At 37.2% G+C, this 11,628-nt stretch overlaps 1 protein-coding gene across 7 annotated transcripts in view; it reads right to left on the bottom strand.

The window, feature by feature from the left end:
* Positions 1-337: 337 nt before the first annotated feature.
* CEP83 (centrosomal protein 83) overlaps positions 338-11,628 on the bottom strand; it is a 31,734-nt gene continuing 20,443 nt past the window's right edge. For all 7 annotated transcript variants that reach the window (XM_089523957.1, XM_089523956.1, XM_089523963.1 and 4 more), the window contains 7 exons: positions 11,229-11,378; positions 8,572-8,647; positions 7,563-7,720; positions 4,405-4,534; positions 2,306-2,409; positions 1,934-2,111; positions 338-1,124 (listed from right to left, as the gene is read on the bottom strand). In XM_089523957.1, the coding sequence (XP_089380083.1) occupies positions 933-1,124; positions 1,934-2,111; positions 2,306-2,409; positions 4,405-4,534; positions 7,563-7,720; positions 8,572-8,647; positions 11,229-11,378 (988 nt within the window). In that variant the 3' untranslated portion in view covers positions 338-932. The remainder of the gene's footprint in view (positions 1,125-1,933; positions 2,112-2,305; positions 2,410-4,404; positions 4,535-7,562; positions 7,721-8,571; positions 8,648-11,228; positions 11,379-11,628) is intronic.

Here is an 11,628-nt window from a genome sequence, read left to right as displayed (position 1 = left end):
AAGTGGTATGCCCACTCTTTGCAAAGGCATTTCAACCAGGGGTCCCTGGAATGTGTCAGCAGAGAACATTATTTTTTAAAAAAACATGTTTGAGCTAGAAATGAAGGAGTTAACTGAGACTTTAAAATTATTTCAAAGGTTTCTCCATGGTAAAAAGGTTGAGGTTACTATAAGCACACTGATATGCTTGCACAAAAATAGAACCAAGGAAAAGAAAATAATTTTGTAAATTATTACTATAGCAATCAAATTCAAGCCAGACATAAAGAAAAATCCAGGCATTCCCACTAGTGCTTTCCCTTGCTATTGCCGTAGTTCAATGAAACACACAAGGAAGCAGATTTTACAAAAATATAATATATTTGATCACTTCACAAATGAAAAGGTTTTGCACCACATACATAGACTGTTATCTTTGTAAAGGTAAAAGCAAATATTCCTTTTTCTCTTGATACCCCATAGTATTGATTTAAAGTGCAAATAATAAAGTTCTTTGCAAATATAATGATATGGCTTGCCATTATGCAATTTCACTGCCTTTGTAATCAAATGTTGAAATTCAAGTAGCCACATATGGTGGTTTCCAATTGTTTTAGTATTTCTAACTGTATGATGGCAGCCTCAAAGTCCCTGTATTGATGAAGGACTGAGAAGAAATGGAAAACGGATTTCTCCAAACAGCCAGTCTTTTCTTAAGGCTCAGGAATGGTCTTGTTAGAAAAAGCTTTCTGTGCAACATGATTATCTTTTAGAATATAAAACTATAAAATGTTTTCCCAAAACAGTAATTTTACTTGAATGATATCTGCTATTTCTTAAAAAAATTTTTATTAAAAAGAATACAAAATGATTAAAATATATATTTAGGCACTTCCATGTGTGAGCATGTTTGACAAAGGATGAAAATATCTTAGACACCGAGTCTTTAATTTTTATTTGGCATCCCCAGATGGGAGCTCATATTCTTCAACAAGCTTATTTCTGTCGGAGTTAGTATCATTACTCATTACTGACCGAGCACGGTCAGTAGAGGAAGCAAACTCTTGCAACTGCTTTCTCTGTGTGGTTTCTAGTTCTTCCAGACGCCTGCGTAGCAAGGAAACCTCTCTTTGATGCTGTTCCTCCTTGAACCAAAGGAGGAAAGAATTCATTACATTAAATGTTTGTAGATATACATTAGAACTAATATTTTCATTGCAAATTATATTATAGATTTATCAACTATGGAAAAAGCAATCTTGTTGCTTTTTATCTTCCTGGATTTCAAAAATTCTGCTATTGAGGCAGGCGGAATAAAGAAGACGTTATTTGATTCCCAGGGCACAATCTGCAGCACAAGCAAATATATGAAATGTATTGTGGGCTACAGATTACTGGTATATTGTACTACCACACAAGGTACTCCAGCTATAGAGATTTCCATATAGCTTAACACCAAAAGATAACCTAAACTCCACCTAAGGACTCACTAAAGGAATATAGAATTCTAAGGTGTTAACTAATCAGACTGGTATCCAAAGATCAGTATAATAAGGTCTCAGCATAAGGAAATAATAATAATAATAATAATAATAATAATAATAATAATAATAATAATATCATCATCCTGGTATTTCCAAAATTGGGACTGAAAGTGCCTTTCAATTTAAAAAAATGCAATGAAATACATACAAAAAAGAACATTAAAATCGAATCAAACTATTACAGTATTAAAATCCGTCACTTATTAAAAGAATAAAAAGAGGTCTGCAATTCTTTTTCCGTTCCATTTCAATAATTACTTCGTAGATTCTTTTGTATACATTCTCTTATCTGTATTTTTCAGAAACATATTAACTAAGATTTTAATGCTCTGCTACTGCAAGACTATCTATATTGTGATTTGCCAACATGAAACTGTATATTTTGTAATGTCGATTCACTGGTCACCTACTTGCAGAAGGGAAATTGGTGCCTCTGGTCCAGGAATCAAAGTTGATGATAACAGATTGACAGGATTCAGCACTGGAATGCTGGGAAACAGTATTAATCTGCGGAATTCATTATGTCTCCGCTGCAAATCCTTTAGTCTTTTCTGAAGACGAATATGTTCTTCAAAAGGAACATTCTGCCTAAAATAACCAATAAAAGAGATATTTCAGGGAAAATTCCACCAAAACATTTTAGAATGGAATATTGGTTTCATCAAACAAGCAAAAGCTACCAAGACCAGTAAATGGGGCAACAAATTATTTAGGAAATGATACTAACTTTCAAAAATATTGACAGTAATTGTATTTCTGAAACAGAAAATAACTACATATACCTGTTTAACACCTGGTTTTCAGTTTCCAGTTCTTCTGTCTTGGCTTCTAAGAGCTCTATCTTTTTCAGCAATTTCTTCTGCTTATTGTCATTAAGTGTCTTTCTCTGTTAATAATACAGCACATATATATACTTAGAGAAACACCGATTTGACTCCTGTGCAAAATTTTATTGTCTTCTCCATTTGCTCTAACAGCATTTTAACCCCCCAAATTCAACCACATGTACTCAACACAGAAGCATGAAGGATCATAAAATCAAAGATTCACTGATTTGGAGCCATCAGATCCAACCTGTTGCTCAATGCAGGATTTCCACCTAGAACATCCTCAGCATGTCTAGGATCTGTTTGAAGTGATCCAGAGAAGGAGACCCCACCACTTCTCTAGGGAAATGGTTCCATTGCTGAACTGTCAAGAAGTTCCTTTCAATGTTCAATTGAAACCTGCCGTCTTGTAACCTAAAACCATTAGAACTCTGAAGCAGCAGGGAATAAGCCTGCACCCACCTCCTTGCAACAGTCTTCTCTTCACCAAACTGAACATGCCCAACTCTTTCAGCTTCTCTTCATACATTTTGTTCTCTTTTTCTTTGTTGCCCTTCTCTGAACCCACATCAACCTATCAATATCCTTTTTAAATATCCCAGAACTAAATACAGTACTCCAGATTAGGGCCAGCTTGCACAGAATATACTGGGATGATTGCTTCCCCTCACTTGGAAACTATGCCTCTATTAATGCAGGCTAAGGTAGCATTTGCCTTGTTTGCTGCAGTAGCACACTGTTGTCTAATTTTCAATTTATGAACAGCAATCCCAAGATCCTTTTCACATGTAGTACTGCTAAGTACTCCTCATCCTATACCTGTGCATTTGGGGTTTTTTGTAATCTAAATGTATAATTTTGCATTTGTCTCAAATTTCATTTTATTAATATCAGCCCAGCTTGAAACAATACTGAACAAATCAGCTTCTTGACTATAGAAAAAAATCAAGATACATTGCAAAACTCACAAGTGAAATTAATTTGTGCAGTGTCTTTTGCAGTGGTAACTCATCCCCCTTGGCTTAATATGATACCCCAAACAGAGTATTATTATTTTTTCATACACATTCACTAAAAATGGATATTCACAGAGGGGGCGACCTCTATTATTGTCAATGGGGTGCACCCCCGTGGCATGCGCATTGTGTGCACTCATAGGCATGCGCCCCATTCAGGCCTGTGGGGCTCGAACATACGCAAATCTCCATTTTCGTGGGGGGTCACTACTGAAAAATATGTGCTTGGAACAGAGAATGCATGTTTTGGGCAATTCACATCAACAATGCCTATAATGCTACCAAATAACTGGAGAAAGCTTTCCTTTCTTTAAAATGTTTCATTCATTTCTTTGATATGCAGGAGAGGACATGAAAGTAGCTGGTAATTTACAAAATATAGGAAATAACTTAATTCTGAATTTATTTGAGCAGTTTAAATGAATCATTTTAATGTGTAGCAGGTTTTTTCCCCTCAAAAACATTACATTTGAAGGTAATGATTTGGTTCATACTGTTTTTTGATTCTTGCACAGCCTCTCTCTTAATTATTAAGCTGTACTAGTAACGGGTAATTAGTATTTCATTTCTGTGATAAAGCGTATTCTGTTGGCTGCAGTTAAGATCATGGTGTAGAATGGAAGCAAACCACAAATGGCCCACACACAGCATGTGCCCCTTAACCATTTCTGTTTCTCCCCAGGGCAGTAAACTTTGCCACTAAATTTGGTACTGTGGTCAGTAGAAAAGTGGGGTTTCATTTTGAAAGTGCTATTTTTGTTTAAACAAAGTATATCCCCCCCCCCCCCCACACACACACACATGCTTTGTTTGTAAGTGGAAACATACCCCTGTGGAAGCACTTCTCTTACTGCTCTTACTGTAATTTTGATACTGCTAAGTATCAAAATTACAGCAGTGGTGCACTGCAGCATTCTGAGTCTCAGACAGGACCAAATGGATCACAGACCCACTGAAAACACCCATCCCTTAGGTGAAAGCATAATTCAGATAGCACAAAATGAAAAGCTTCCTTTGAATAAGTTATGAGTCACATACTTTTTTCTGCGCAATTGCTGCTCTGTGCAATTTTTCTTTTGTCTGGTTATATTTTTCTTCCATTTCTGCAATACGTTGAATCAATTTATGTTTTTCTTCTAACCATTCTACACGCTTGTCTTCCAAATGTCTAAAGGAAAAAGAAGCAACGGTTGCCTTGGAAATCATGTCAACATACTAGGGAAACTGTATACAGTTAATCACCACAGGTAATATCATCAACTTTACTTCCCACCTAAGCTATAAGTAAGCTTTAAATAGTTGGAGGAAGCCCAGACAGTCTGAAAGAGTAACTTATAGTTTCTAAGCAAAAGTGTTGAACAATGGGAACAGCACTCTCTTAAGCATAAAATTTCAAGTATTAATATCAACCAACAATTTGTGTTTGGGGCAAGGTTGTGGAGTTGGCACATTAAACCTTTGTCTCTGACTCCTGTTTTTTTTACTGCCCAACTCTGACTGATTCCTTCATAAATATAAAAAATATATTAATTAGTAATAACAAATTTACTGTAGTGAAATGGTAGCAAAAGGCATTTCATCACCATGATGTGAATCACCAGACTACTTACTGGTAGACTAATAGAGCATAAAACATATTTATTTGATTAAAATGTCTGAACAAGAAAACTTTCCTAAATTCCTATTACAGTAAATATGCCGCAAACTAGGCATTTAATATTTTAAGTTGTTATTTTGAAGCTGGAGTCAGTGTCAAGACATTTCTATTGACTGTGACTCCACCCAAAATTGCTTCCAACTTAGACTCTGCAATTCTGACTCCACAGCCCTGGTTGTGGCAAACATTGATGCCATTAGAAAAGGAATTTATTAAAGGCTCCAGTAAGCCCAAAATACCCAAACAATGAAGAAGCCAGCTTATCTCATGTTAAAGTAAAACATGTCAGTCTATTCATATGAGACTTGTTGACTCACCAATTTCCCACTGACTTAATGGGTCTAATCCAATTGGAACTCAGAGCTGAGTGTAGGCCTATGAGACCAAGCATGAATTAAAACCACAAGTATAAAATGAAAGCTGTACTCTTTTGGGTAACAAGAGATTCCAGCTCAGCCACGTTAGCAGACAAATATTGTATCCCATGCAGCAAACAAAATCAACCTCAGGTTTGAGCATCTCTAGACACATTCCAAGGCCACAGGTTCTGACATGTTCCTTACTGCTGCCACCACTTACTCAGTAACTCAACTGAGAGAAGGGAAGCAACTGCTATCATTATTATCAGTTACAGGGGTTATGAGGGGATTCATCAGAGAGCATCCTCAAAACCTTTCAACACTAGCAGCAAATATAAAATATCCAGACATGTAATCTAATTAAAGTGACACACATTTTTAACACATTTTTCGTTCTTCTCCTACAGTAATGTGCTAAAACATAAATAATGCGTCACCAAGTTAATTCTGTGACATCTCTCCACCAAAAGTTAATTCTGTGGCAAATACAATCAACCCTCAGTATCTGCGGAGGGATCCGTTCCAGACGACCCCCCTCCCTTTCAGAGATACCAAAATCCATGGATGCTCAAATTCTGTTGCCCCCAATGGCGGCACATGCATGCGGCCGCACTGCCATTAGGGATACCTCGTTGTCCTGTGGCAGTGCGTGCACATCCTGCCATGGGACTATGGGGGCTGTCCCTAATGGCTGCACAGCCATATATATGCACCGCCATTGGGGGCAACACGAGCTTGCCATCTGCAGACACTGAGGGCCAACTGTACAGTGATTCTATCCATGTAGAATACACACACACACACACACACACACACACACACACATCAAGATTAAATGAAGAAGTTCCAAGGAATCATATGCATATACCTTTTGATTATAAATCACTCTAAGTGATTTACGAATACCCAAGTGAAACACTACCTATGTGACCCATCCCATAGTTAAAACTGGCTGTATGCAAATATGGACTGTGTATATACTACTGCATCAAATACTGCATCTTACAAAGCACTATCCAGGTTTCCTTTTAAAAAAAAACACCAATAAAGGCATTAAAAAAAACTACCAGAAATAAAATCTTGTCAAAGATACTTAAGTGCTTAGTATAAATACTTAATCAAGCTATCATCCTGAAAGTGATGACTAAGAGCTGCTGAGCCACACATTTATATAGACCACTTAATGACTCACAGCTGAATATGAATTATGATTTTGTTCAAGGACGATTTTGTTCACAATAGAAGAGAAGCCAGAAAAACAAAATTTATCAGAAGAGAGCTAGAAAATCAGGTTTCCTCACACTGTCCCTCATGTTCCAGATCATCTTCTGATTCCCTCTCATACCAATTGTTCCCAACATTATCCTAGGAGAAAGATATCCTAGGAAGCAGCAACAATTACTTCCAGTTTAGCTCACCTCTGATTCAGCAAGAACAGCAAAAAAGTTGACGGGTCTGAGGGGGGGGGGGACTTTTATTCTAACATCTGCCTTGTAGACAGGTGGAAAAACAAGATAACTGCCCAATATGTTTGGCTGCAAAGATCCAATGTGCACAGGTCATGTCCCTTACACCCCTCGAAGTCAGCAGGGCAGCCATCATATTTTGTTTTGCAACCAGTTTTTACTTGAATATCTTAAACCACAAATTACTTTGTTCCTATTTTAAACTATTTTGGGAGCTATTCAAGTGTAAAGGCAGAGTAAAAATATGCTAGATAGATAAACAAATACTATATAAGAGGCAATAAGTAATATTTTGCAAGTATGAGTCATGTTTTCCCCCGATACACATGCAAGTAATCGCTAGACGTTCCAACAGGAATATGTCTGTGTAGAAAAATGAGGAAGTAGGATATTTTTAATCAGGATTAATGTTATAGTACATTATAGTACAAATTACACATTAAAAGGACAGAGTAATGTGCTTTCCTAGTTCAAAAATTAGAGAACTACATTACAAAACTAGAGAAACTAGTTATTAAATTATCATTTCATAATTCTGCTAGAACATGTACCAAATAAAAAAATTATTTTCAGTACTTTCAAGTAACAAACTGAATCACACTTAATATGTATTTTAGATCTACCATCACATAGAAAATGTATGGGAATTTATTTATAAATTTTAATAATAATAATAATAATAATAATAATAGAATATTAAGGAGGAAATCTTACTTCTCTGAATCTAATTGAGCCCTTTCTGCTTGACTTCGTGCAATCCGACATTCATGTTTTAATCTCTCCAGAAGTTCCTTGAGTTTCTGATTGGAATCTGCCAAGTCATTCTCTGACTGTGAAAGTGAAGCCACTTGGAGCTGCAAGTCATGGATGCGCTGGAAAACAAATATATTTCACAAAAGTGATTTAATGGCTTTATGAGGCTCAAGAGTCTCTTTATCAAGTTGAGACTGCATATGCAGAAACTGTTTTCATCATGTCAGATTTCAAGGTGGACAGACATGTCTGAACAAGTGCACAGCCAATATGTCAACAGTCAGTGCCTTAATAGAAAAAAGGGAAACTCTACAAGGTTCAAAGTAAGCATAAGTATACAAAGATCCTGTTCTCATGCTCTCACAAGTTTGTGCCCCACAGCCCTTCACATATTGAGGGTAAACACACGCAGAACCAAGCCCAGGACAGTGGGGAATGCTCATCACTGAATCCAGAATCCTGCTACACAGAATCATGCCCAACTGCAGGACAACACCACTGAAGGGTAGGGTAGGCCAGAAAACTTATTTACTTACTAAAATATAAGTAAATCCTCTCTTCCTGCTCTTTCCACTTATGCAAAGGGGGAATGTTTTAGAGGGAACTCCTGAATAGGGCTAAAGAGAAGAGGACAACTCAACAACTATTTCTCATGGTAACTAAAAAGGTTTCTGTCTTCACAGGCAGAATATTCTTCATCACTTGTTGCTGATAAACAACTCAGGAGGAAAACTGTCTTTCTATTCCTAACTGTAATCTTCCCAGAACCATTTTGGCCAACCAGACACAAACGAGCTCTTCTTTGATTCCTGAAAAGCACATTCAAAACTGATAAGCCCAGCATTTAAAAAAGCCAATAAAATTGTACATATTGCATCTACTGGTTTCAATATAAGCTGCTGCAACTCAGCACAGCATGATCTAACAAATTATCTTGAGAAAATGAAAGACCACGACTCCAAATCATTACCTGCTTTAGATCTGTATTTTCACTTCTCTCTCTTTCTAGCTCCTCAACATTTGAAGCTTGCTGTTGAAGCTTTAGTCTACAAATCAAGACAGCATTGAAATTTAAAACTTTTCTATAAAATTGAAATCAAACTAAATTGATACAGTACCTCATACAGAGTGTATTAACAAACTGAATAAGTGTCCAACACTAAAAAGCTGGGCCAAAGCTAACAAAATGAAATTCAACATGGAGAAATGTAAGGTACTGTACTTAGGGCAGAAAAATGAAATGCACAGATATAGGATAGAGGACACCTGGCTGAATGAGACTACGTGTGAAAGGGATGGAGCCCTGGTGGCGCAGTGGTTAAATGCCTGTACTGCAGCCATTCACTCAAAACCACAAGCTTGCGAGTTCAAGACCAGCAAAAGGGCCCAAGCTCAACTCAGGCTTGCATCCTTCCGAGGTCGCTAAAATGAGTACCCAGACTGTTGGGGGCAAATTAGCTTACTTGCTAATTAGCATACTTGCTGTTCACCGCTATGATCTTTGGAATAGCGGTATATAAATAAAACAAATTATTATTATCAGTAGTAGTATTATTATTATCTAGGAGTCCAAGTAGACCACAAGTTGAACATGAGTCAACAGTGCAATGCAGCAGCAAAAAAAGCCAATGTGATTTTAGGCTGCATCAATAGTAGTGTCTAAATCAAGAGAAGTAATAGTGCCACTATAGTCTGTTTTGGTCAGGCCCCACTTGGTATATTGTGTCCAGTTCTGGGCACCACAATTTGAAAAGGATGTTGAGAAACTGCAGCGTGTCCAAAGGAGGGCAACTAAAATGGTGAAGGGTCTGGAAACCATGTCCTATGAGGAATGACTTAGGGAGCTGGGGATATTTAGCCTGGAGAAGAGAAGGTTAAGAGGTGATATGATAGCTCTGTTTAAATATTTGAAGGGATGTCATATTGAGGAGGGAACAAGCTTGTTTTCTGCTGCTCCAGAGATTAGGACCCGGAGCAATGGATGCAAGCTACAGGAAAAGAGATTCCACCTCAACATTGGAGGAACTTCCTGACAGTAAGGGCTGTTCGACAGTGGAACACACTTCCTCGGTGTGTTGTAGAGTCTCCTTCCTTGGAGGTCTTTAACCTGGATGGCCATCTGTTGGGGATGCTTTGACTGAGAGTTCCTGCATGGCAGGAGGTTGGACTGGATGGCCCTTGTGGTCTCTTCCAACTCTACGATTCTATGATTCTAATGGAAGGAGGCTTTGTCCAATAGTAAATCAGCCTTTACAGCAGGGGTTTGCCATTTTTTGCTTCCAAATGGCTTCTAGAAGCTGTAGAGGATTTTTGTTGTATTTTTGGCTCCTGAGACTGAAAGCAGGCTTTATTTTAAAATAAGAAGGAAAGGGGGGAAAAGACTTTTCTGGGACTAAATGGCCTAAGGAAAATGGCCTCTACACCCCGTAGGGACACATGAGGGCAAAACAATTTGAACTTTTTTTGTGAGGATGTTTGGTGTGGGTGATATTCTCCTAAGGAGGAGAATACAGGGCCCTCCCCTCTAACAGTTCCCACTCCAGAATTATAGCTTTAACTTAAAGATTAATTCAGCATAAGATTCTACATAGAATGCAATGGAATATTTTAATAATGGATGATGAGCTAATGAATTCTGCCTGTCCTTGAACATCTAGCAAGTGGGCTTACAAAGGGTCCATATGTGGAAATATCCCAGCTAGTTCTAATTCAGGGGACAAACAAAAGGTGACATGGTCAATAAAGCAATTATTACATAAGCAAAAAAACCCAAGACATATATATTGTGGATCTGGCAGCTATGGTGGAAGTGGCATGTAATTATCTTGTATATGAGATACAAAGTACAAGACAGAAAGACATGTATGTCACAAGTATAAAATGAATATATTAAAAAGTCATTAAAAATTGCAGATAGGTTTGATTTTCCAGCCTCTTCTTTTATTTGATCTATCCCTTATATACCCTATGACTTGCTCATCTGATTTACTATTAGCTGAAAATGTGGCAGTAGATGGATGTGAACATGGGACAGAATATATTAAATGATCATCGAGTTTATTTATTGAAAAAAAAAGCAAAAGATTATTTTATTGCATGCATCCCTCGGGTGTTTAGACAGAGGGCAGGATATATACATTTGAGTTAAATAAGTAAGCAAGTAAGTAAATAATAAAGTTGGCAACAAGATCTTAAAGCTTTTAACATAATTTTTTCACAGGTTGAAACTAGGGACAAAGTTGAAGGAAAAGGCAGGGGCAATGCTAGGGAACCAGATCAGAATGGAATACCATGAAATGGAAATTTGTTTCAGATCAGGTTGGATAGCTAGCCACACTTTTCTCAAATTTAATAAAATATAATGGAAAATGTGATAAAGTGGTTTAATATCAGTTTCATAATACCTTATAGTGCATAAGCCAGCTTACCAAAGGCTCTGAGTTTACGTATTACTGTACCTCTGTACTACAAACAGATGTAGAAAGCTAGTTGAATTGGAACAGAAAAGGCTGAAAAATATATATTTTTAATTAAATACACACTTGTATCTTTTGCTCAACTTTTTTTTAAGAATAAACATTTATAAAAAGAAGAAGTGTATTCTTAAATACAATTAAAATACATTACCTAAGATTCTGGATCTCCCTTTTGGTAGACTCCTCTGCCAACTGCATAGTGGATAGCTTCTCTACATATTGGTCCTTTTCTGATTGTCTCTGAGCATCTTGCTCTACTTTTACTTTCTCTAGTTCCGCCAATTTAGTCTCAAGTTCTAACCTGAAATAAGTGTTCAAACTGTGAACCATACTGATATCATGCAAATATTTTATAGCTCACCCACCCACCCACCCCCTACCAGCAGCACACTAAAGCATGTATATAGTGGGACCCTCAGTATCCACTGGAGTTTGGTTCCCGGAGCCCCCATGGTTATCAAAATCCATTGATACTCAAGTCCCACTATATATAAAGGCATAGTAATATGGTGTCTCTTACATAAAATGGGGGGGGGGGGTTTGTGAATATT

This window comes from Sceloporus occidentalis, unplaced genomic scaffold (genome assembly GCF_023333645.1).
Source record: "Sceloporus occidentalis isolate IW3139 unplaced genomic scaffold, rSceOcc1.0.p SCAF_5, whole genome shotgun sequence".
NCBI lineage: Eukaryota > Metazoa > Chordata > Lepidosauria > Squamata > Phrynosomatidae > Sceloporus > Sceloporus occidentalis.
This window is presented reverse-complemented; position numbering and strand designations above follow the sequence as displayed.